The sequence below is a fragment of the Uranotaenia lowii genome, chromosome 1 (genome assembly GCF_029784155.1).
Source record: "Uranotaenia lowii strain MFRU-FL chromosome 1, ASM2978415v1, whole genome shotgun sequence".
Lineage (NCBI taxonomy): Eukaryota > Metazoa > Arthropoda > Insecta > Diptera > Culicidae > Uranotaenia > Uranotaenia lowii.
Genome location: NC_073691.1, coordinates 132,349,349 through 132,376,933, shown reverse-complemented (window position 1 = coordinate 132,376,933; position 27,585 = coordinate 132,349,349). Strand labels below are relative to the sequence as shown.

The 27,585-nt window shown below is 38.9% G+C and overlaps 1 protein-coding gene and 1 long non-coding RNA gene across 2 annotated transcripts in view; both read right to left on the bottom strand.

Annotated features, from left to right (window-relative positions):
* Positions 1–256: 256 nt before the first annotated feature.
* LOC129740067 (uncharacterized) lies at positions 257–24,908 on the bottom strand. The gene is made up of 2 exons (XR_008736086.1): positions 7,670–24,908; positions 257–7,630 (listed from the first exon to the last, which is right to left on the bottom strand). It is a non-coding gene; the product is annotated as an uncharacterized LOC129740067 (long non-coding RNA).
* Positions 24,909–27,585, bottom strand: part of LOC129740066 (octopamine receptor beta-2R) — a 408,612-nt gene continuing 405,935 nt past the window's right edge. Inside the window, exons 8-9 of the mRNA XM_055731657.1 lie at positions 26,159–26,591; positions 24,909–26,087 (exon numbers count right to left, since the gene is read on the bottom strand). Of these exons, the coding sequence (XP_055587632.1) occupies positions 25,769–26,087; positions 26,159–26,591 (752 nt within the window). The 3' untranslated portion in view covers positions 24,909–25,768. The remainder of the gene's footprint in view (positions 26,088–26,158; positions 26,592–27,585) is intronic.

Genomic DNA, 27,585 nt, shown 5'->3' with positions numbered 1-27,585 from the left:
GATTTTTGTTTCTCATGACCCTGAATTTTGAAAAATAATGTTGGCAACCCTGGTTGTCTAACGTTGCATATTTATGATTATTACTATTTTTTGTCACCTCTTATAATCGAGATAATTATTGAAAAACTAAATCGTTAGTTTAAAATAGCTTAAAAATCTCACGCAAGACCCCTCACGTAAAACCGAGCGAAAACCAACCCCAACAATTTACAAGCCAGGGAATGTTTCGGATTTCGTCAAATCAAAAGTCCACAAGTAATTATGAATCACTTTGATTTTTTGTTGAACTTGTTCAAAATATTCTTACAACTAAAAATAAATATCTCATTCGATTTCTTCGTTTACTTCACGTTTACTTTTTGATCCTTATCGTAATATCTCGGTTTATGTTTTTTTTTCTCGAACAATTTGCGTCCTTTCGGTTTGGGTTTGGTTTGTGTCCTTTTGATATAGTTGGGTGCCTCATTTGGGGAACTTAACATTGGTTTTTTGCTCTTGTTTTTTCCACCATATCGTTTATATGTGGATACATTGTAACGGAATATATAAATAAGTTTTGCTGCGAAGCACCACCGAAGGGTTTCACTAAAGAAAATCTGCACTGCCGTACAACTCTTAAAATTATGTTTGCTTTTTTGTGTTTTAAATGTTTGTGTGTGGTTGAGTGTATATTTGTGTATCTTTGTATTAAATGCCATCGTCATTAACTAGTAATAAAACTGCTTTAAACATCAGCAACTTAGCAAGAGGTTTGCGTTTGCACTTAAAATTGACCAACTATGAGACTCATTTTCGCTAATACCTACATCTACTGGTTGGATTTTCTCTGCAAAAAGGAATTATACACAACAAAACAGAACTATGTCATTCAACAAGTGATTTTACACATTCACCCTATGCTAAATTAATTATTGTTTTCTTTTTGTTTATCTCTGTCACAAGAGATCTTCTATAAAGGTTTTTTTTTCTAATCCATTATCGAATAAATGAATGGAAGTTCATGAATCTCTTTGCAATTAGAGGGATATCGAAACTCTAGGGGTCTGCCTTAAAAAACTCACTACATTCTAGAGCTTGCATTTAGAACCGAAAAAGTTGTAAGTTCAATAAGTGAAGTTTTTTTTTGGTTTTCATAAAGTTCGATTCTCACATTGTTGTTCGAAGTTATGAAAATGTTCGGTTTCGTTTACACCTATTCCTCTTTTACTAGGGCTAATCAAACTCATTCAGTCGCAAATAACATGTTTTTTTTCAGTTTATATTAGCTAGAGTTTCACATAAATTCTCTCGAAAAACAACATGCAGCACATTTTACAATAGTTTAACCAGCTATGTAGAAATTTCGTTTAAATGATCCTATTAGCTTAGATCAGATTTAGTTTGATTGTTGAACGCCAGTGTTTTTCGTCTATAGTTTTTTTTAATCTTGTATGTTTCATCTATCTTGGGTTTGCCAAACAAACAAAAACGGTTCTATAAATTTTGGTATTTGCTTTCGTTTGCTTTAGGTTCCCATATGTTTTTCACATGTTACTATCCCATAGTTTATTCAGTAGACTTAGCAATGAATGAGTTTTTTTCATTTGTTTTATTCTGCTTGCTTTCCGATGATCACAATGATATTTCTAAATCTAAGTTTCCACCTTTCATAGGTTGTTATTCTTTTTTTGTTTGTTTTTCTTTTAGTTAATTTAACTGAACAGCACTTTGAAGTTTCGTTTTCAACAACATTTACATTAATGGGTTTACAGTTGGTTTGTTTCTACGGCTCTATCCTTTTTGTTACTCTAAATCCTATTTTTATCGATGACACTCTACTGAACAGTCGATAGAGATTTTTTTTAAACAGAACTACGCTTTGAGATGAGTTGGAAATAGAAAGGGCAAAAATAAAATTCATACAACTAGAAATCAAACATTTTTTCTTAACAGTTCTATATATTCTTGTCATAAAGTTTTAAGAAACTTAACACTGATAGAGATAACTTTTTTTTTGAAACTATCACAGCTTAGGTTTATTGTGCTCATTCTAGAGGGTTTTATTCATCCAAACAGCATAGAAAGTCGATCGATTGGTCTAGATTTGGAAAAAGTGTAATCTATTCTTAATAAATTTTATTAGATACCAATGAAATCAGTTATCGATGGTCGTTTCAAATTCAGAAAAAAAGAAAAGGCGAGAATTTTTTTTTATTAAAACTTTTCAGGTTAAAATTATAGACATATGCAATTGTCAAATGATCATTAAAGAAGTTGCTTTAAAAAGATAATTATTTCTCAAGAAAATTCGTATTAAGTATTTTAAGAGAGCTAACAACCGAAAAATTGATTATGAATTAAAGTTTCTCGACATTAGAAATGAAATTTTGTGATTGATAAAAAGATTAGATAAAAGTAATAGGTGTTGAAAAGAGCTATTGGGGAGAGTGAGGATACTTGATTCCTTCGCTGTAACTCGAAAGAAATATCAAATTTTCTAGAAAAATGTGCGAAATTGAACAAAACAACAATGCTGTTATTTTAACGAATTAAAAAAAAAATGTTTCGAATTGAACTTTGAATGAAAAATTAAACGAAATGTGATTTGAAGATCTTTTATATCACTTTATATGTTTGTAACATGAAAAAACTAGGATAAATTTTGTTTTTACAAAAATGTCAATCGTTAGAGTGTAATTTGAACTTTATTTTGCCATATTTTCAAAGCAATAAATAATTCTAAATTTTGTTTAAGAAAAAAAAATTCCATTTTGTATGTTATGGGCATAATTGATCCCTTGAGCTCAAAATACTTAGAAACAAAAAGCTTTGAGTATCAAGATGATCAGGCTGTTGTTTCTCGAATAAATGTTTGGCGGCGCTAGAAGGGAAATACCACAGAAGTCGAAATTTGTGATTTTTTGTACGGTATTTATTTACCCTGGGATCATTCATCCCTAATAAAAATTTGGGTTAAAAAAATTGCATTAGTAAAGGCGATCCAGTGATTCTGCGCCAAAGTCGTTCGAAAACGCCTGAGTTTATGTGCGAAAATTTGTCACCTCTACGAACAAAATCTCGGCGAGTCTTCAATCTCTGCCGTCAACTGAGGTGACATGCAAAACTTTTCAACTCAATGTCTTCGAAAAAAATATGTTCATAGGTAATCACACTATATCAAAAGTAGTTAGGTGGATGGGAAATTATATTGATGCAGTCAGTAAAATTAAAAGTTTTGGCAATAAAATGCCTCAAGAACATATGTTTTACATTTCCTTCGTAGGGAGGAGTAAATTGCAACAACCTTTTTTTTTTAATTGAAAAATCAATTTAAAATTCCTGAAAATCTATCAAAAATCATTTCCAAAAAATGTTCTAGGCTTTTATTCCTCCTCAACGAATTCTTAAGCGTATTGGTGCTGCATACATTTAGGGGTAAAAATTATAACAATAAAATTTACTTGCTTACGTGGTTGAATTCGAAAATTAAAACATTTGGACAGATCAAATTTTTCTGGTAACAAAAATGTGTTTTCAAAATATCATTTATATTTTTTTCAATATTTTATATGAAGAAAAAAATCGCTTTATTGAATTCTGTTGCATCTTACGCAGTTTGACGGTATTTTAACTTCACAGAAGCTTATTTTTATGATCGAAAACAACTTTTGTTCTACTAAAAACTTTATAAATGAGGAAATTTTTTACAAAAATTCCATAAGCTCATAGGCTAAGAAGACTTTCAGTTCTTCTTCGGTTTAAGTTTTCACACACTCCAACCATTTTTTATGAATTTAGAAACATATTACACAGCAAAATTTATTTCCTGTAAAATAACGCAAATACCAGGTAACAAAAAGGACATTTGCTGTGATAATAAATTAATCTTCGTTAACGTTTAAGGAAAACAATTTAAAAATACAGATTTCGTTAATTAAAGGTTGATTTATTTTAAAGGTTGCAGTTCCAGTGACACTTAATGGTCAAAAATTTTGTCTGTGTAGAATTGACTTTTTTAAATAAAGAAAGAAATGAAATAGGCTGACTTATAGCTATATTTCTATTTATTTTTTGTTTAAACTTGTTTCACAAATACCTGAGATATTTCAACTTGTATGATGAGTGGTCGGGATTAGACCAGGCCGAACTGAACGCCAATTTGTTAAAAAATGAGTTATCTATTGCAGCGGATGGGAAACATGATAAACTACCTATCTAATGAAAATCAGAATCCATTTTCTATTTTTTCTGATATTATTACAAAAATTTCAATGTTGCAGACAGTGGAAATGGCAAAAATACGTTGCGCCAAGTGAACTGAGAGCCACCTTTGAGGTAAAGATGAAAAGCATGTTTTGGTCATGAAAACTAATTTTGTGCGAAATAATCTTATGTGTGTTGGTTTTTTCGATTCAAAACAGTTCTTCGGCTCGTCAAGTACTAATATCTGATAAATCAAATGATGACTGAATCCCTGGAATTTTGTTTTCAAATTTACATAAGGATAGGATTACGGTAGGATAGGTTAGGATTTTTAACATTTAACGTTAGAAGATGTTTAATTTGATTGCTTACTGTCGTTCAGAACGCTGCTGGTAAGTTAAAAAACCATTTTCCATACTCGTTGGTTGAAGGTGGTGACCTTTTTTTTGGTCGCCAGATATCAATATTGCAGATAGCCACTAATTGTTTGTTTCTGTCACTATCAGTTACATGTTCTGTTTAACTCTCAATTTAACATACATCTTCGAAGCATTTGCCTTTATTAATAGCTTTCAACCACATCTGAATTCATAAATTCTAATCATTTTCTGCCATAATATACCATGACCATTTCAAATTTTCATAGTTTCTTAGAACAATTTATGTTCTAATCCAAAAGTCTGAAATTGTCTGGAAGAAATTACAAAGGTCTGGAAGTCTGGAAACCTGCAAAAATGTCTGACAGAAGTCCAAAAAGTCTGAAAGATCCAGACAAAATCTGGAAGGTTTACATCACCGGTTGGGTGCTGCTCGTAAAGCGCCTATAAGTAGGCTCCTACGAACAAACTGCCCACACAAATGATATTGCATAGCCAATTTTAAACATTTTTGTTATTAGGGATGAATCATCCCAGAGGATGAAAATCCCGTAAAAAAACATTTTTGTTCGACCAGATTGAACTGGGTTCAAACATTATGCTATTAAAACTCAGTGTTTTGCTTAATGTGTAACCAGAAATCGACCAGTAAAACCTCGACGGCTTTATAAGATTCCAAATGTGGTAAAATTATTGAATGAGATATCTGACGAAATGGTATCAATTGGTAGGGCTGTGAACTTCGAACTCGATTTTCTCGAAATCAAGTTTATGACGTTCAGTTCTGGTCAAATCCCGACCAAGTGAGGTTTATGACTCATCTTTCCTTTCTAATTAAGAATTTTTTTTTCTAAAATCAATCCAGAATGGTCATTTTTTTTATCGAACAGCACATGGATCATGGATTTCTGATTGATGATTTTTCGAAAAAAGGTCCATTTGCAGTTTTCTCATGTTTTTAAGCTTATCTAAGCCTTCGTTTTTGACAACTGTTAGTAAAGAGTTTTCAATAGTATGGAGACATCTTTATTTTAGTTGAATTTTACGAATAATGTTCGTCTAGTTTACGTGTTTCTGAAAATTAACAATAGTATCAATGCTCCAAGATTTATTTTTAAATTTCGGATGGAAAAAGCGGAAATAGCCTTAAACTTCTGCTATCATTGAGTATTTCCTTAGCGGTATAGATATCCACAGTTAATGATATTCCATTATCAATTTATTTCTTATCCTCAGATCATCGAAAAATCAATATTTTAGATTTTTTTGTTTTGTTTTGAAAGGAAGTTACACATTGGGGTATTCTTTCTCCTCATATTAATTTAATCTGCCAAAGACAGAGTAAATAGCACATTTTTTTAACTACAAATCATTTGAATTTTTGCATATATGTACATTAGAGTGCTCTAAATGATCTGACATTTGAAAAAGTTATGAGCTGCGGGCTTAAATTGATCCTAGGCCTAGTATAAGGTCTCATGCCAAATTTGGGCCAGATCGGATCACAGGAAGGGGTCGCTCAGCGAGTCTTAAGTTTGTATGGGATTTTCGGACATTTTGATCGGGAGGAACACGAAAATCCAGTTTTTCATGAATAACTTTGGTCTCCTTCGGCCGATTTCTTTTAAAAATGGTTTTTCTTAAAGCCTAAACTATGACAAAAATTTTATCCAAAAACTGCATTTCGATTCAAATTAAGACACAAAAGCTATTAGGCTTCAAAAAATAGTTATCTTTTTCAAGGGTGATATTCATCACTATTAATGAGAGAAACGGCTTGGAACATTTGGACGCAGCATTAACAGTGACGAATATCACCCTGAAAAAAGTTACCCCATTTTTGAAGTTTAATAACTTTTTTATCATAAGTCGAATCGAGATTTAGTCTTCGGATGATATCTTTGTCATAGTTTAGGCTTTAAGAAAAACCATTTTCAAAAGTAATCGGCCGAAAGAGACCAAAGTTATTCATGAAAAACTGGATTTTCATGTTTCTCCCGAACAAAATGTCTCAAAATTCCATACAAACTTCGCTCGTTGAGCGATCCTTTCCCGTGATCCGATCTGGCCCAAATTTGGTATGAGACCTTGTACTAGGCCTATTTAGGATCAATTTAAGCCTGCAGCGCTTAACATTTCACAAGCTTGAAATTTCTCATACAAATTTGGGGCAGTCTAATGTACATTCGTAATAAAATTAACCAATGCGGCACTTATTGATGATTTAAAATAACTGTATAAATTCGATACCTTCAAAAGTGCTGAAGACACTTAAATTTTGGCATAATAAGGAGTGTATTCGAAAAAAAATGAAACACTTTGTTTTGTAAATAACTTTTGAATACATGGATGGAAATTAATGCAATTTTCAGCGAAGCTGCCTAATTATGTAATGTGTACATTAGACTGAGTCGATTTGGGGTCATTTTTGAATTTCTCAAACCCTGGGGTCTTTAAAACTTCGTTTTGGTTCAAAACTCATCAATAAGTTTTTGCAGAATTTTTACTTTACGTTTACATGAGTAAATTTGAACTTTTTGATTTGTATGGGAAAATTGAATATTTTGTACTGAAAAATCAACATTATTTTTTTTTCTTCTGAGGAACAGAGCTTGCTTATAGATTTTGTACCAATTTATAAATTTTCTATAGAACATTTTCCGCTGCACAATTCAGTTGAAGACCGTAACATCGTAGCTTATAAGATAAAAAGGTTATTAGCTGTTTAATAGGGGTCAATTGAATTGATTATTTTTCAATGCCAAAAGACATACCCTGTTAAACAGCTTATAACTTTTTTGCCTAATTAGATACGAAGTTAAGGTCTTCGACAAAGTTATTGAGCGGAAGATTTGCTTTAGAAAATTTATAAATTATAATTTACAAATTTATAAATTGGCACTAAAATCATTAGCAGGCTTGGTTCTGAAGAAGAAACAAAAATGTTGATGATTTTTTTTGTACAAAATATTCAATTTTCCCTTACAAACCTAGAAGTTCCAATTTACTCATGTAAACGTTACATAAAAATTCTGAAAAAAACCATGGATTAGTTTTGAACTAAAACGAAGCTTTTAAGACCCCAGGGTTTGAAAAATTAAAAAATGAACCCAAATCGACTCAATCTAGTGCATATGCATATTTTTGCTATGTTCTGTGAAGTGGTTTGTGGTTTGATAGCGTCCTATGAAGAAAATTTTCGGCCTCATTTTTTGTGCATCACATGCGCCATCTTTAATGTTCCATAAACCATTCTTTTTCTAAATCAAGGCTAATTTTAAATACGTTTACTGTTCTGAAGCTTGACTTTCAAAATTACTCAAAAATTTTAACTTGGTCGAATTATGACCAATTTGACCGATTGTCCTCCTTTAGCACATAAGCAACATATTTGACTTTTTATCACTCCACCACAGTTTTCACGTAAGGGCACGATTCCAAATCCAACCAAAACAGAGTTTAATTTTTGTGGGACCTTTTGAAGTGCTTTATAGTTGAAACGGTCGCATTTGGAGGCAGTCTTCTTTGTAAATTAGCTATTCGTTTTGTCAATCGTAATGAAACACTGCAGGATTTGCAACTTTCACAGATCGTCAGCTTCCTTAAGACATCAATTTTTTATTCAATTGACAACGGAAAGTTTCTGGCTGAAAATCTCCCAAGTGCCCACTAAAGAGTTCGTTTTACTGTCCGTTACGAAATTTTTCAAATTATTTCCCCACTAGCGGTCCCAATATTGTGCAAACGGTTTGACCACTTTATTTGATTTATTGTATCGGTGGGCAGCTTTTTTACCTTGCAGAAATGAAATCAGGCCCGTTTGTTAGTCAGCTAAACAAATCAGTCAAAAATGATCTTTTTTAACTATTCTTCTATAGAATCGTTCTCGGATTGCGCATGATAATAGCACTGATGAATCATCAGTTCAAAAATTTTGTCAATGAGCTTTAGTATTGGACGCTATCTCAATAACCACTTGACAGATTGTCACCAAATTATGCACACGTACTCATTACATAGCTGAGCAGCTTCACTAAAAATTTTATCAATTTCCATCCATGCACTCAGAAGTTATTCGCGAAACAAAGTGTTGCATTTTTTTAAAAGACTCCTTGTATTAGAACTGAAAGAACTGCGCGGAAAATATTTGTTAATTAGACTTACAAGTCTTGAATATTTTTTTAAATTGATATTGTTTTAGATTAAACTTCCCATATTGCCCGGTGCTACTCGAACTTGCCTGGATATTTAATTCGAAATTCGGGAAAGGTCCGGTCCAGTCCGATTGCCTGGATTTCGTTGATAAATGCCCGGATTTTGTTCATTTTTTTATTCGATTATAGTCGTCTTACCATCTTTATGGCATTCGCGACTTTATCAACGTTGAAGTTAGCGGGTCATTATTGAAAAACTTATCCGGTACAACTGTGTTGATGTTTACTCTTGGGCTCGAACTCGCGGACATCGGCGACATTGTCCAGATTTTATCACTCTATTCGCAAAATTGAACTGTTTCAATTTTTGAAGAATTTAAAAATTTATAAATAAAAAGCGAATACGAAATTATTGCGACACATTCAATAGCACTTCTTTACCATTGGGTTTAAATCAACCAGATTTTGCACACTTTCTCATTGATGTGTATTGTTTACATGCTGTCAAACTCGAAGTCGTGTTTTTCGATTCACCGAAAATGGAGGTGAACCAACGCGAATAAAGAGAACAAATTCTTTCCAAACACTTGGAATTTCCTGACCTGTCGCACCGGCAGTTGGGAGAAAAGTTGAACATTCAATAGTCTCCAGAGTGTTGAAGGGGTTCCAGGAGCGGCTGACGTTGGACCACGGCGAAGGAGTTGGAAGAAAACCGAGAGCGAAGGGAAAGTTGAAGCGGATGTTTAAAACAAATCCTAACGTCTCAAGCCGTGATCTGGCTAAAAAGATCGACATGTCGCAGAGCTACATCCAGAATGCAAATAAGAGAGCTGGATTACATACATACAAGGTACAGATCTTCCCAAACCGCGATGAGCGCCAACAATCGACGGCTAAAACTCGGACACGGAAGCTCTACGAGAAGATGCTGACCCAATTTGGCTACTGTGTGATGGACGACGAAACGTATATAAAAGCCGATTTTAAGCAAATTCCGGAGTTGGAGTTTTTCGCCACCAAGAGCAATCTCGATGTGGACGACAAATTTAAGAAGAAGACATTTTCAAAGTTCGCCTCCAAATATCTCGTTTTACAGGCCATCTGCTCTTGCGGACTGAGGAGTGAGCCTTTCGTGACAAAGGGCACTGTAAACGGCGATATTCTCCAATCTGAGTGTCTCGAGAAACACGCCTTTTGCCGTTCTTGCAGCAGCACGACGAAGCTCCGTTATTTTGGCCAGATTTGGCATCATGCCACTATTCTAAGTGTCCTGAAGTGGTATGAGGCCAATTCTGTCCATTTTGTTTCAAACAACATGAACTTTCCGGAGCTGCGTCCGGTGGAGCACAACTGGGCAATAATTAAGCGGAAACTTCGGAAGAACAAGAAGACAGTCAAAGGCGAGAAGGACATGTTTGGAGAATGGAAAAAAAAACTGAGAAACTGGTACCGTGTGACACTGTAAAGTCTTTGATGGAGGGAAGCAAGCGAAAATGCGTTCAATTTCACACTCAAGGCTCCATCGATTGACTTCTGTTTTGATTTTTGAAGAAAATATATGTTTAAAAGTGCCCTAAAATTTTGGTTTGATTCTAAACATTATAAGAAAATTGGCATGATATTTTAGGTGTCGCAATAATTTTGTGTTCGCGCTTTATATGCCTTAATATTCATTTATCCTTCACTCCGGAATTTTCGAAATTATCGAAAAGAGCGACAAAGAAAGAATTTGATATTTTTTTGGCCTTAACACGTTCGTCGCCACTGCAAAATACGTATAACTTTGGAAAATTCTAACATCCATGTGAAGTTATTGTTTTAATTCAATATTTTTTCGTAACATTTCATAATGTACAGTGAGGAAAGCCAAAATTTATAACCAAAACGATATTTCCTCTTGATTGTTTTGAATTTGAAAACTAATAAATTGTTTGTTGTTGGTGACGCTTGGCCACGAACTTGTTACAAGAGTAATCTAAAGCCTAGTCCACACTAGGAGACGGTTTGTCTTCGGGAAAAATGAGACAACAAAGTTCGTCTCATAACAAAAATCGCAGTTCATGTTGCCTAGTGTAGGCTAGGCTTAAGAAAAATAAAAAGCGCCTTTAGGTATGCAACACTTGAAATCATGTTTGGTTGCACCTACTTTGCTGCACTAATTATTTGCTATACTGGGGCTTATTCTGCGAGTTACGTTAAGTGATAGGAGCTTATCTGAATGATTTCTTTTTGTTTCCTGGAGCTAGGGCGACTAAGTGAAATTTCGAATCACCTTACGTGGTTCGCAGAATGAGCCCCCTTTTTCGATCGACTTTCGTTGCCTGCCCCTTCTAAGGGATTGAAAGCTTCACTCAATAACTAACAAATTACATCTAACGATTTGTTAAAACGTGATAGTCGGGATGAAACGAGTATTTAACCGTAGCACATTCGTCCAACAAATCATAATGTAAAAATGTGATGGCACCGGAAGGATCTATTCATTTCGCTATTTGAACTCGAAAGGCAGGAAAGCTAGCAGGTGAGAAACTTTACGCGTTGATTCTACATGATTTGTGATGATTTCATGAGCTGATGCGATTGTGGCTTGATTGCGGTGGGCTTAAGACGACGGGCTTCGTATGCTTTGATCTATTATGAAAATGGTAACGACACGGTTCTTAATCGTACCTACTTTTGGTTTCTCGAAGCATCCTATCAATTGCTAACATGAAGATTATTTTTATGAAAGGTTTCGTTTTTTTTTATTTGTTTTGGAATTGCACAACAATTGAATTCTTCCAAACACCATTTAGTATTCCGACATGTTTTTTTCTTGAATTTCGTGGAGTCTACCATTAATTTCAAACTCGATTGTTGTCACAAAAATGTGTAGAATATTTTTACAGGTTTTCGTTATCCTACCGATATAAATATTGCTTTTTTCTTTATTTAGATGCCATCTTTCTGGGATTCTCCTATAGTTTTGTTCTCTCCTTATTAGTGCGTAATGGATTCTCAGCTAGTAGTTGCTAGTTAGCTTAAATTCAATATTTTAGTAGATTCTATTATCACTAAAATGGACTTACCTATTCACCTTTTTTAGGCTTATTTCTGTTCAGAATTTTTGGTATCGCTTACGTAGTGTCTATCATTCTTTATCAGCTATTGTTAGATGCTCTTAGCGTTAAATTTATCTTTGTTCTCTCACTTGTGACATGTTTTTTTTTGTTTTGATTTCAATTACAAACTTATCAAACTTAAACTATAAATCTCTAGATGGGAAAGATATGATCTTCCCGGTTTGAACGTTACACGTTTTATCTAGTCTAACATTTGGTTTTCTTTTCAACTTTACCTATCTTTACATGACGATGCCGAGCATCTTATTTTGTTTGTTTTCTACACTTCGAACATTTACCACAGACAATTCGTTTACTGGCTACAGTTGACTTTAATCTATTGTTGTTTCTGTTGCTTTTTATATAGATTTTTTCTCCTTCAGATTGTAACATAATTAAATAACCGTGTTTGTATCGAACATCATTCGAGTTTGATTTTTTTTATTTTTTTTTTTCGGTATGATATGGCTGCATTCTAATATTTGTGTTTTCATCGATTTTTTCCTCTAAATTATTCGTGCATTCCTTCAGTACGAGCGGTGGATGCACAGCCCACTCTCGTATCGAGCCGTTTTACATTAATTTCAACATCTTCTCGAAATCGTTTACGAATTTTTGTTGTGCGTTTTTTTGGCAATTGTAAAAAAAGCTATCCTCATTTATTGGAAGTTTGGTGAAGAAATGGAAGAGTATTTAGTCCATTATTTTTTTGGGAAATTATTCCATGATGGACTTTGTAGTGAATATTTTTCTTCTTGATTATTTTTTTTGTATTAGAAGAAAAAAACACTTTTTCATTTTTTCTCGCAAACCGAATTGAGTTTTGATGAATCCATGCATTATTTTCTTACAATTAGAACAAAATAAAATTTAAAACGATTAAAGCTCTGTTTGATGTCTGGCATATTTTGGTAAAAAATTGTGCCTTTTCAGCCTTCACCAATACATGAATACCAGTTTGAAGTTTTTAGGAATTTTGTTCATCAAGTTATGTCGTGAACGGAATACTACAACAATAAATAAATTACAGCATGCATTTGTAAACAAAATATATTCGTAATGGGACCTCCCGAAGTTCGCAGAACATTTTTTAAGTTAATCCTGAATAAAAGTTAATTTTTTTTAAATGATTTAACAATGAAGGAAATATGAATGGTTCAACGCGTTCGTCGCCAAGCGTCACCCACTCGAAATATATCCAACTTTGAAAAGTCAAAACATCAACGGAATGTATCATTCGGCTTCGAAGTTCAGCTAGAGAACAAAGGAGAGAATGGTTTTAATCCGAGATAATTTTGAATAAAATAATTCATGAATTTGTTTCATGACTTTTCCAATTTAGACATATTTTTCGTCACCCATTCTTGGCGACGAACGTGTTGAACCGTGACGTAAAAACGCGCCACTTTAGATTTTTTTGTATTTCAAATTTAAAATTTTTAGGGGTTACGATCGCAAAAAAAAAGCAGAACAAAATATGAGTGAGGTTTGATAAATTATATTCAAAACGGTGTGATTTAAAAAAGAATATACGAGCTGAGTTCATGGTGGGTGTTTGCGTGGAATTGGTCAAATTCTTTGTAGGGCCGCCGGTCGTGGCCTAGTGAGTAGCGTTAAAGTTTTCTAAGTCAGCGATCATCACCGCAGTGGCCGCACACGTCTGTTCTCCAGGTCAGGGGCGACTAAAACAGCGTCTGTCTCGCAGCGAGCAGCTAAATTTATGAAATGCGGCTTCCGTCAGCTAAGTCCAAGATGGCAGCCCCATCGCGGGATAGGGACTTTAGGTTAACAACCTACTACTGCTCCCGATTTATAAAATTGTTACGGAGTCCGAAAGAAATGACCGATCCGGAACTTTGGCGACGACTTTTAGCATGAAAACACGGATACGAATTGAAACTTGGAATGTTTTAACCCTTGCCCAACAAGGCAAGCTTGCCCAACTTGATAGAGCAGAAGCTAGCCGCCTCAAGCTTGAAATTCTGGGACTGAGAGAAGTCCTTTGGCCTAACACTGGAGAACACAAGACACAGTCCAGGCAAGTCCTGCTTTACTCATACATAGGAGAAGAACATGCTACTCGGGAACGAGGAGTTGGTTTCCTATTAAGCCCGCAGGCCCATGCGGCCCTCATTATATGAGAACCGATAAACGAAAGAATAATCGTAGCCAGATTTAGAACACGGGTTTGAAACCTTACAATGGTCCAGCGCTATTTTCCAACTGACCGCCGATTTGCAGGAGAAAAAGCAGTTTTACAGTCAACTGAACAGCGTGGTTGAGAAAATTCCGAAGGATGACATTCAAATACATTTGCGCGACTTTAACGCAAAGATAGGCTCCGACAATCAAGATTTTGAGCGCATCATGGGGTGCCAAGGTCTTGGACAGATGAGCGAAAACGGAAAGCTTTTTGTAGACTTTTCTGACAACAACAACATGGTGAACGATGGATCGCTTTTTGCACATAAGGTCAATTGGGTATCCCGAGATAGCGGAACAGAGAATCAAATTGTCACATCTGCATCAAATGCCTCCTTGATGGTGAGGCTGGGTCATTCGGCCGAAAGTCATGAGGACGGAAGCCATTCGGCCGAAAGTCATTCAGCCGATGGACGTTAGGCCGAATGGGCTATCTGGCCGAATAGGCCACTAGGCCGAATGGGTGATTCGGCCGACGGTAATCCAGCCGAAGGCTTTTAGGCCGAAAGGACGCAAGGTCGAAAAGATGTTCGGCCGAATGGTCACTAGACCGAATGGTTATTAGGCCGAATCGTCACTAGGCCGAATGGGCATTAGGCCAAATGTTCATTAGGCCGACTGGTCGTAAGGCCGAATGGTCACAAGGCTGAATGGTCGTAAGGCCGAAAGATCGGAAGCCCGAATGTTCGTAATGCTGAATGGGTGCTAGGCCGAAAGGTCGTTAGGCCGAATGGTCATTAGGCCGAATGGTGGTCGGTCCAAATGGTCGTAAGGGCGAATGGATGCCAGGCCGAAAAGTCGAATGGTCGTTAGGCCGAATGGTCATAGGGCTGAATGGTCGTAATGAATGGTTGCTCGGTCAATAAGAAATCTTTTACACTTATCTGCATGCTAGACCGAATGGTCATGAGACTGAATGGTTGTTAGACCGAATGGACGATAGGCTGAATGTTCACAAGGCCGAATGGTCATAAGGCCGAATGATCATTAGGCCGAATGGTCACAAGGCCAAATGGTCATTACACTGAATGGTCGTAAAGCCGAATGGACGATAGGCCGAATGGTCGAATCTGGCCTTGCATCCATTCGGCCTGATAACCATTTGGCCTAACAACCATTCGGCCTAACTACTGATCAACCTAACATGCAAAACCATTCAGCCTAACAACCATTCGGTCAACGACCTTCTAGCTTCCATTCGGCCCTACGACCATTCGGCCTAGCATCCATTCGCTTTTACGACCATTCGGCCTAATGACCCTTCGGCCCAACGATTTTTTGGCCTAGCATCCATTCGGCCTTGCGAACATTCGGCCTTACGACCATTCGGCCTAGTGATCATTCGGCCTAATGACCATTCGGCTTAATGACCTTTCGGCCTAACAACCATTCGGCCTAATGACCATTCGGTCCAATGACCATTCGGCCTGAGGACTATTCAGCTTAATGACCATTCGGGAAAATCCGTCGGCCTTTTAACCCATTCGGCCTAGCAACCTTCGGCCTAACATCTTTCGGTCTATTGGCCTTTGGGCGAATGTCCGGCCCCCCTGATGTCCGCAACAAACGAAGCACAGACATTGCATCTGACCATCACCTCGAACAGTTCAGCTCAAACGATGGACTGAGCACTTCGAACAACTCTTCCGAGTCACGAATAGCGATGGCCTCGAGGCGCCTACAGTAAGTCGCATCAACTCGGAAGCGCCCTCGCTGGCTGAAATAGAAGCGGCAATCGAAGACATGAAATCCAAGAAAGCACATGGGATCGATTGCATCCCTGCTGAAATACTGAAAGCCGACCCTGCCTTGTCTGCACAAATGTTGCACCGCCTTTTCGCTGACATCTGGGATACTACAACATTCCCTGCCGACTGGATGCAGGGTATCCTCGTAAAGGTCCCGAAGAAAGGAGAACTGACAGAAAGCGGTAACTGGCGAGGCATAACGTTGATCTGTACAACCCTCAAAGTAATCTGACATGGCGACCTTGACCTGGCAGACGATATTGTTTTGCCCGCCCAAACACAACCGCATATGCAGAGCAAACTCGACGACCTCACCGAAAGATCCAAGGCAGCAGGTCCCAAAGTTAATGTCGGGAAGGCTAAGCCGATGGAGAACAACACAGGAAATCCCTCCAGTTTCATGGTAGCTGGGCTACAAGTTAAGAGAGTGAAGGGCTTCCAGTATCTTTATAGCCAGACAACGCCTAATAGTGATACTAGTAAGAAAGAATCGAAACTCGGATCAGAAAAGCCCGATTTTTATTTGCGAGTCTCTGCAACAACTGACGCTCACGTCAGATATCTCTACGAGTGAATCTTTAACAAGTTCCTCGCCATGGGACCCCGGGTGACGGGTGTATTTCCTGGGAGGCGCCGTCACATCAATAACGTGTGACACTCTCTTAATCAAGTTAGCCACTCATTTAGCCATAAGTTGCAAAGCTGGAGTTCTCCTTCTTTAATTTCTCGCTCAGAAAATTTCTTTGACCCGGCAGTAAAACTACCAAAATGAGCGTGGCTACGAACGTTTTAAATCGAAATCGAGATTCGGGAACGTAAGTGAAGATGGATTGGGCACACGTTGCGAAAAAATCAGAACGAGATTTCCAGAGAGACGCTGGAATCCAGAAGGACATCGAAGGAGGGCAGACCCACTCGTGGTGGCGAGGCCTAGCCGCCGGAACTGTCGTCAAGAATCTTGACTGGGAGGTCTTTAAACACGGCCCTGTGCGCCGGAGAATCGACGCGCAATCATCAAGTAAGTAAGTAAGTCTCTGTGGGCTGGAAGATTATTCATTTATAAGATGCTAGACTTTGTATCCGCGAAGGATTTACATACGCCTAGAGCCCATTTACAGTTCTAGTTAAAGAAAAATCTTATGTCGCCAATAACACAACAACATGACGAAACTTGGATTCATAGAATGTTGGAATCGATGGGGAATGGTTGAAAGATGAAAATCCAATTTATCTTGTTGTTTTTAATTTCCCAGAAATGTTTTTATTTCAATTATCACGCCATGATGGAATTTCCGTGATTAAAGTTTTTAAATAACGAGTCCAGCTGGAAAATCGTTTGTAAATTGTTCCCCATCGATTCCACAATATAACACACGCATTTTTAGCTATTGAAAAAAAGATATTTTCCCGTTAAATTTCACGAGAACTGAAAATGGGCCTCAAACATAACATAATTCGATTACTACTTAGTGTGTGCTTGTTGATGTTTTGTTCAGAAAAAACATAAGGTGTTGCATACATTAAGGGGTTTAAAATTCTACAAGTTGAAATCATAAAAATTTAATGTTTGGATGAAATTTTGAAACTCAAAATCGCGTGGTGCATAACAATCATATTCCAGCATATGGAAAAAAGATTTTAACGGTGAATTAAATAAATGTATATTTTAAAAAATTTGCTAATGTCAGAAAAATAATTTTACACCAACAGTGTTGGTATAAGATTACAAAAGCAATATAAAGTGTGTAGGTGATATCATTAGGCCAATCTGTCATACTGGGAAAAGTTTTTTACGGCATCTAAAAATGTTAAAATTTGTGCATCTATTGCTCGATTCTTTGAACTATCTATGCAATCAAAAACATTCAAAAGCTATCTCACAATGTGAGGAACTGTGTCATCATTATTTTGTTGTCATAAAATGATAACTTTATAACATTTAAAAAAAAATTATAAATGTTGTGGTATACAAATTTTGCATCTAACTCTACTCTTGCATAATGCCCCGTTTGATGGTATTTTTTTAAAATTATTTTCAAGGAATATATCGTCAAACGGGGCATCATGCAACAGCTGGGTTGGATGCAACATTTGTACGTCTCGGTGGTCGAGTGGTTAGCGTGGTAAGACGGTAATCACTGGTCCACTAATGGCATGGGTTCGATTCCCATCTCGGTACTGGGTGTTAAATGTTAATCTTAAGTTGTCCACGTCATTTATTCAGTCTGTAAAGCCTAAATCGGCTAAGACGGTGTATGTCTTTAAAAAAAAAAACACTTATTCAATTTTCATTTTGATAAAATGTAATGAAGTTTTCATTTAATGATAACAAAATGTTGATGACACAGTTTCTCACATTGTGAGATTGCTTTTGAATGTTTTTCATTTGAAAAGTCGAGCAATAAATGTACAAATTTTAAAATTTTTCGATAATGTAACAAACTTTACCCAGTGAATATCAAAAATTCACCTTTTAAATCTCGATCGTTTCCATGGAATATGATTGTTATGCATTACGCAATTGTTAATTTCAAAATTTCATCCATAATAACATTGATTTTTATGATTTCAGCAAGTGGAATTTTCGTAGAATTTTTTACCCCTGAATGTATGTGCCACCTTTCTACTTTTTCTTTAAAATCATTTTCGACATGAAAAATGTAACTTGAATTCAAACAAAACCAAATATAACTGCAATTGGTGCTTTATGCGTTATGACATCACAAATATATCAAAAACTATAAATTTTTAAACGTTTTCATTTGATTTTTGATTAAAAACAAAGTTTGTTGCAACTAACCCTTTTTTCTTAGAAGTTCGCATGTTTTTGTAAATTTAAAATAACTGATGAAACGTTTAATTTTTCTTACTACGTCAATTTGATGTCCCATCGACCTTAAAACTTTTGATGAACAAGCGTGCTGTGATTCTCTCTGGACATTAAGTTTGAAAGTTTGAAACAGTTGAAAAGTGTTGCATGATGCCCCAGTTGACGGTACATCGGAATACTATCTACGATACTTTCACAAAAAACCTAGAAAAAACTTTCAATATGATTCGATCGGATTTCCAAAAGTCAATGCAATTTCCAATTTAGAAAGTCAGAAAGTTCCGCTCTAGATAATCGATTCGGCACTATTGGAAGTTTGATGGCTTGTATTTCTGGGTCTTTTTTTTTCCTTTCATCGATTTTTAACAATGTGATTTTTCAACGTTGTTTCAACGTTCACGTTTTGTGATTGAAACAGAGTAGAAATTGTTTCTTGCATTCGAAGGGTTTGAGTTGTAAGTGACTGAAAATCATCAAATTCTAGCTTCTATAACCGTTATAACGTTTATGGATTGTTCTGTTAAATTCATTTCATCGTCTAGTAAGAAAACGTTGAAATTTGTGATTAAAACTATGCATGTGATTTTTAACTAAAAAATTTTAGCACATTTGTGTAGACAAGGAAAACTGTTTACAGAACGAAAGATCATTTTCGATTTTACAACTTATAAAAATAAATTGGATCTGACAAAAATCACCGCAAGTGGCGGTGAAGTGAAAGAATTCAAAATTAATTTCAAAGAAATTTAATTTCTCATTTATTAATAATTGTTTCCATTTGTTTAAATGCTAAACAACCCAAAAACCATTCGATTCTAAAATAGATTGGTTAAAATTACGACCGCTCCAAAAATCTACCAGAAGGCATCTGTTTCCGGGCATCACTGTCTTGGACGGCGCGCGGAAAACATCAATCAGATCGATAATTAAACGGCCCTAGCAATAAAGTTAAAAAATAAAACGCAAACGAGCGTCAGTTAAACTTGCACTTGAAATGCACTGAGTGAGAACGCTCATAAACTGATCGAATCTGAAGCTGCTCTCCAGCCAGTCAAATTAAATCTTCACCCGAGCTCAATTAGGGGTAAAAAATGTAGGATGGAGTGGGATCGTTCATACACCTGGATGTTTCAAGTATGAAAAATCAATTTTATTATCTAAATTCATTAGATTCAAATGTTGAGTCTAAATATTACACTGTAATATTTAACGTTGTTTATAGACAGCTCTCGAGCAGATGAGTAACACAAGACAATAATTTAGTGGAAAATGGATTTTATTTTCCGGCTGTTGTTAAACTTCAATAAATTTGACTTCACTTAATTACTGCTTACATCATTTAGATTTCTGATGTTCAGCGAAAAGTCGAAGCCGTTCAGCTTCAAACCATTGGACTCTCTACAAGATCGTACTTGCTCGCAAAACTCGCGTGACGCCTGACTTGCGGAATTAAATAATATCCCCTGTCACAGTTTTGCCTGTACGTAGTTTGTTGATACATCTTCCTGGGAAAGAACCAAAGACATGAAGCAACGACGGACGGTACAAATAATTTAATTTGGACCATTTTTCATTCCACACTACGCGCTGGTTTGGTTGTTGCGTGGGAGAAATTCGCTAGTGAAATACAAGCATCAAGAAAAATGGGCCGTTGCTGGTCATCTGATTCGGCTAAATATCAACCACATCACAAGAAGATAGGATAAAAACCCTTCATGGCAAAAGCGTCAGCCTGAAACGGCCGGCCAGAACAAGTGTTTTCATTTGTGGGATAATTTGGTGTCAAATTTTTCCGGCCCCCAGCTTGTTGGACTCAAATGTTAGGAAACTTACTTTGGTTTACGATCAAAGCGGTTGGCTGCTGCGCAAACTAAGTTGGCGAATCTGTTTGCAACACAATTTACAAGGCCTGACTCGCAGAGATTTAATCTTTTGGTTCTTCATAGGAGTGCCGAGAAAATGGATTGAAAAGGCGTGGAACCTGAGCATGTTAAAGAAATATGGACTTAGGGGCGTATTTCGCGTTTCTCTTTCAGGTGTGTCGATTAAAATATAATTACATAAATGTAGGTAGGTACCTATTTGAATTATCTTCGTCAGATTAATCAAACCTTGAATTGACGCTTTTAATAGATCATATAATACGTTTTAGTATAAGTTGCCCTAATATTCAATAATTGATGATAAGTTTTAATCGCCGAAAAATTTACTGATTTAATATGTTCATTGACACGTGCGGCGAGATGAAACGCTAGGTAGAAGAATTTAGAAAGGAATGAAGAACAGGCGAATAGGCAAGCATCAGTTGGATTGTGTACTGTAAATACATAATCTGCCAACATGAAACTTGATATATTGAAAGGTTTTATGGTAGAACAGCCTGCACAATCTGATGAAACTACAGCTTATCGTTTTTACACTCGTATGCATTTCATCGAGGTAGCGGACAGATCCAGGCTAACCAAGAGGAGTGAGCTCCGCTTTTGCGCGGTAGTCACTCTGGATGTGAAGAACGCTTTCAACAGAGTCAGTTGGACAGCGATTGCGTCGTCGCTCATCCAAATGAGGATCCCGGCATATCTGTATAGGCTTGTGGAAAGTTACTTCCACAACCGCCAACTGCAGTAAATGACCGGCGACGGTTTGCGAGCACAAGAGGTTTCGGCGGGTGTTCCACAGGGGCCCGGTCTCTTACGACGAACTCCTACGAATGAGAATCCCATCGGGAGCTGAACTCGTAGGATTTGCGGATGATGTAGTCCTCTTGGCGAGAGGCTCCTCAACAGCGGAGGCTGAGCTACTGGCCACGTTAGCTATCCAGGCAGGGGACTCCAACTGCCTGCGTCTAGCGCACCACAAAACCGAGATGGTGCTAATCACCAACCTGATCTCACCCCAAACAGGTACCATTGCAGTTGGACCGTATAATATCGTGTCCAAACGCGCAATCAAGTACATAGGGGTGATGATAGACGACAGGCTCAGCTTTACAAGCCATGCCGACTACGAGTGCAAGACAGCGGCAATGGCCACGGCCGCACTCACAAGGATGATGCCGAACTACTCGGCAATCCGAAGTAGTAAATAGAGGATCCTGGCAAGTGTGACCACATCAATATTGCGGTACGGAGCAGCGGTCTGGAGGCAGGCCCTGGGAAGAAACTGTAACCTGCAGCGACTTAGCAGCGTTCAGTGGCTGATGAACCTGCGGGTTATCAGGGGATACCGGACCATGTCGTCCGAAGCCGCCTGTATAGTAGCGGGTATCATGCCCATCTCGGTTTTGCTTGAGGAGGATGTCTACTGCTATGACAACAAAGACACATGTCCAACTGGCAGCAGCTATGGGACAGCTCAACGAGAGGAAGGTGGACCCATCGTCTGATCCCGCACATCAGGAGCTGGATCGGAAGAAGGCACGGTGAAGTGGACTTCTATATGAAGTAATTCCTGACTGGTCATGGATGGTCATTAATGAAGTACCACTACCGGTTTGGACATATGGCTTCGCCATATTGCCCAGATTGTGGGGACGTGGAGGTAACACCCGAGCATGTGGTGTTTGTCTATCCGAGGTTTGCGGCGGTACGTACTTCCATATTTGCCGCCTGTGGGCCCGACACGACAGCAGACAACGTTGTACAGAAGATGTGTGCGGATTTCAACACTTGGCATGCGGTCAGCGATGGGTTCACTCGGATCATGACTGCCCTGCAGAAGAGCTGGAACCAACGGCAGTCCGCGAACGGTGCAGGATGACTAGATCGACGGGGAGCATCTGAAAAGTGTGCGTCCAATTCCTTGATCGATCCTTCCTTCTGCGTAGCGGAGGTCAGGGGTGCACCGCGAACGTGTGTAGGATATTCCAATGTCGGGGAGTATCCGATTAGTGTCCCTTCTTAAGGGGGAAACTGCGGGGATAAGACTTTACCTTCCTCGTAGCGGACCTCGAAGGAAGAGGGTTAACCACTATCGGGGGATCCCCACGGGTAGAGAGGCTCTCGATACCGGGCAAGCCTCTCGAGGCGAAGTAGGATGTCGTCATCGTCGAGAAACATCCGAGTCGTAGCGTTCAAACTCCCGAACGTGTGCCGTGACAGGCGCGAGTTCAGGACAAGCTGCTCTCGATCTGGCACACAACGGGCAGAAAAATCCGAGGGCCAAAAATCCTAGGGTTGCCAGCCAAGGGGGATAAAGAAGACCGGGCAACGGTCGGAGTAGACTGATCTCTTCGACGGGGGGCTGTCGAGTAGAGTGCGTCCGACCTCACGGTTTGAAGTTACAAAGATAAGCCAACATCTTCTGCGTAGCGGATGCCGTGGGTGCACTGCGTTCGTGCGTAGGATGCTCCACCTTCGGCTAGTATCCGAGTTGGGCGGTTTCCAACGACTGAAGCTGCGGGGATAAGACTTAACCTTCTTCGCAGTGGAAATCGTTGGGAAAGGGTTATTCCACGATCGGGGAATACTCACGGGTAGACTGGCTTTCGACACCGGGTTAGCCATTCGAGTCGGAGTAGGATTACGTCTTCGTCGGAATTCATCCGAGTCGTTGCGTTGAGTCCCGCGCGTGTGCCGTGACAGGCGCGAGTCTAGAATAAGCTGCTCTCGATCTGGCACACGACAGCCAAAGTGGCGAACCTCGAATCCTGGAGCTAAGAGGTCGGGCTTCGAGTCGTTAGAGGAGAGGTCAGGCCTCGAACTTTCAGGCGGGGAGGTTTGTGTGGTCAACCCCGAGTCTATATGATAAAGGGTCGGGTCTCGAGTCGTAAGAGGAGGGATCAGGCCCAAAATCAACAAGAGGAGGGGTACAAGTGGTCACCTCGAGTCAATACGAGGATAGGTCAGATTTCAAGTCATTAGAGGGGAGATCTGGCCTTGAATCGTGCAGAGGAGAGGTAAACCTCGAGTCGATGCGAGGAAGAGTCGGATCTCGAATCGTTAGAGGAGAGATCAGGTCTCAAGTCGCGAAGAGGAGGGGGTTTGTGTGGGAATCTCGAGTCATTGCGAGGAGATGTTGGTTCTCAAGTCCTTAGAGGAGAGTTTAGGTGTCGAGTCGTAAGGATGAGAGGTTTTGCTGAAAGTGGTCTCGTTAATGACAATTGCCTTGGAGCGCACTAGCGCGAATAGACCTCCCACTATTGAAGTAGAGTGTGTTAAACAGTTCGAGGTGGGAACCAGGTCTGCGGCCCCAGGTGGAGTTTAAGGAGTAGAAAATATACACGAAGTATATCATGAGTCTTCCCATTGTACCCATGGACTCAGAGTAGCAAACTGGGGGGACGCCGCGGCTCGCCATGCCTTGGAGTACAATCCGTGAACCGGGATTTACCACCTGTGGTAACTGTGGGACACCCCTTGAGATAATACGATCGATATAAATAAGCGATTACAAATGTATTCAATATATCCATCGAGACACCCCTCGGCTGACAGCGGACAAAGCCATTTATCTCTGTCGCACACATCTTCTCTCCACATCGTCCCGCCAGTCGCGCTCCAATCAAGCGCTCGCGATGACGTGCGTCAGTGTAGTGCAGTGTCAACAAAAAGGGCTTTCTTCCGCAGCATCTGAACTTACGCAAGGTAAGCGATGGGATTTTCCCTGGTTTATTCCTTAACCCTGGCCAGGTCTCACAGTAACCAACTAAAAAAAATGCACTTTCCGAAGATTATAAATATTTTAACTAAAATCATTCATACCAAAATAGGGGCGAATGCCTACAAGACCACGTGTTTTACGTTTAAATTTTGAATGCTGTTAACTTTTGAAAAAAAACCTGTATTTCAGAAAAAATTGCCTTTCTTTTTATTTTCAGACTCCCAAATTACGAATAAAAAAGGTGCACCAATATTCGACTCGAGAAAGACAAGGGGTTGAAAAAGAAGAAAATTTCCGACCTGACATTTCAGTACCACACTGACGTTTTGGTACCAAAATGTCATTGGAATAAAAAGGGAACTAACGTTCTGGTTCCAAAAAGTCAATACGGAACGTTTGTATGTGATTTGACAGTTGCTTCAGTCCTTTGAAAAAAGATATCCGCCGCCATGTTTGCCGCGATATCAGTCAAGAAATTGAATTTCATTGCCTACCTGAAGGCGTTTTACCTATAAAGATGTAGAAAAGTGTATTTTGAAATACGAATATTTTGATACGTTTAGCAATAATAAATGATTTTTTGCCAAAGTATGGTTGGTTTTGAAAAATACGATCAACATGTAACTATACATTTGATTTACAATTATTACATTTCGTATAATCATTGTTCTACTCTCACAACCCTTTTCATATGGTGCGTTCTGTCCGCTTGTTTTGGCGTTTTATTTTCGAATCTTGAAATTTAATTTTTAAATAAACAATTAACAGCTCATAACGACTGAAGTTTAAAAAAAAATATAAAAAAAAACCACTGGCTGGCACATTTTATCCGAATTCTATGAAGATTAATGTTTCCACCACATATGGAAAATCAAGAAGTGCGCTGTCAAGAAAGTAAATTCATTCGCCAATAATGTCCCTCCATAAGGCTCAACTGACTTGAATTTATTTATGACTTGTCTAGCGAAACGGATTTTTCCAGGGACAAACTACAAAAAAATAAAACCGAAGTTGTCGTGTCAGTTGGACTGCCACCGGAAAATATTTTTTTTATCTGCCTTCATTTTGTTCTGTCCGACATCAAAACAAATAGCGTAAATTTGGGGGTGGAAACTCGGTTATGGTAATGAAATTCCATGTCCCGGAACGACTTCCAGCTTTTCGTTGACATGACCTCGGAAAACCGGAAGAGTCAGTTGCAGATGCACTTGGCAACTTTTCAACCCTATGTGAATTTTTGGTCGAATGTTTGCTTAACATGCGTCATATAATTAATCTCAACAGGAATGCTCAATCGTAAATAAATTTAAACTGTTTCGTTTTATGCTGGCAATTGAATCAATATAAAATTGAAAGGACGTTCACTCTTCCATTTTTTCAGCCTGGATTAAACTGCTTTATCTTTAGGGAGAAACGAACACCGATTGTTTTCCTACTTATATCGAAATGATTGAACGGAAACTTGATAAAGAAAAAAAAACCACAAGGAACAGCTTTAAACAAACTCAACCGGGGGCGACGAGGAAACCGATGGACGAGGGTTGTTCGCGCGTGCACCCGGCCGCAGGAGACATTAGAGGCTTTCGCCGACTTCGCTGTTGAACCGATCGCCCGGCGAAGGCCTCAGATAGCTCTCCGAGTACACGCTCTTCGCCCGGCAGTCGTACCTCAGGCTGGAGCGCCGCACGTTGATGTCCATGGGCGAGGTGTCGCGACGCCACCAAGCGCAGAAGATACAGTCGAGAGTATTCCGGAAGGCTTCCCGGAAGTCCCGATTGAAGTACGCATAGATCAGCGGGTTGAGCGTCGAGTTGAAGTAGCCAACCCAGAAGACCAGCACGACCACGATGTCCGGGTTGGGACACGAATCGCACAACGACGTGATGATGTACCTAAAATGAAAAACAGATTCCGTTATCAAATTGCACTCCCCAGGATGACTATTCTGTCAAATCTGTTTAACCATAGAAAAAACGGAAGCCAGCAGAGGATGAAGGTCCCCATGATGATTCCGAGCGTACGGGCAGCCTTATGTTCTCGTTTCATTTTGATCAGATGTCGATCCTTGGTGGGCGTCTGCTCGGCGTCCACCTCGTGCATCGTCAGCGTTTTCGAGGATCCGGATCCGCTCAGTGCTTCGCCGTTCGTTCCTCCAGGACCTCCTCCGCCGGCATTGTGCTGGTGCATCAGCATGGCAGTGCCCTGGCGCATGGCCAGCTGTTTCTCCTGCCGGTTCGCTTCCCGGAAGATCTGGAAGTACGTGAACACCATGATCGTGCACGGGATGAAGAACGATATCGAACTGGAAATGACGGCGTAAGGTTTGTTCACGATGAACAGACAGCTGTCTGGGTTGTTCAGAACGTCCTCCCGGTGCTTGTCGGTGGTGTACCAACCTGAATAGAAGAGAAGCACGGAGAAGTGGATTATAAATTGGCTTGTTCATCAGAGACGGAGATAGTGATATCGTTAAAACTAAAATGTTTTGGGTCCAACAAATAAATTTTAAAGATAAGATACGCTCCTCAGCGCAGTAGATCTCGTTGCTACGCAGATATTATGCACGCACAACGCATACACGCACCAGTTAAGTTTTATAAATACCAACAACTTTTGTTCTACGAATTACTCTATATAGATTGGGCTACATTTTTGAATATTTTATACAAAATTGCATGAAGGGAGTCCACGATGAAATTGCTCTAACTTATTGTAAAACCGGAACTGGTTCCCGCGCAGTGGACCAGGGATGATCGCAAGGCAAAAGTGACTATTGGTCCGGCAATCGAGGATAGTCAATTGGATCTCCTCAAGAACGCAGAAAGTGCGAGAGCTGTCTGACCACCATGAAAAAGCAACGGTGACGTCACGGGTTTCGCTGCTGAAAAAGTGTTGCAGCAAGAATTTGCAAGAGAATGGTGACATGGAGTGCCAGTTGATGGAGCTGGATGAACTGTTCGATCGGCTTCAAGCAGCTGGTTTGAACTTGGGCCAGGAAATGAAAGTGGCCATGGTTCTCCGAAGTCTCCCAGATAGTTACAGTGCATTAGTTACCGCGTTGGAAAGTCGGCTCGACACCGATATTACCATGGAGCTGGTGAAAGGAAAGCTCCGTGATGAACACCAAAAGCGTGTTGATAGTGGTAGTGTGTCGTGTGGTGACAAAGCTTTGAGATCGGAATCTCTGCTTCCCGACAAAGTGTGCTTCTTTTGTAAGCAACCGGAGCACTGGAAGAGGAATTGCCGTGCGTTGAAAAACCTCCTGAGAAGTGAGGCAAGTGATTCCAAAACCCCGAGCATTGTAAGAGGGGGATAGCAGAAATTAGCAAGTGCTAGGCAGGCACAAGATGATTTTGTGTTTTATGCCAATGCAAACTTTTCGAACGAAGA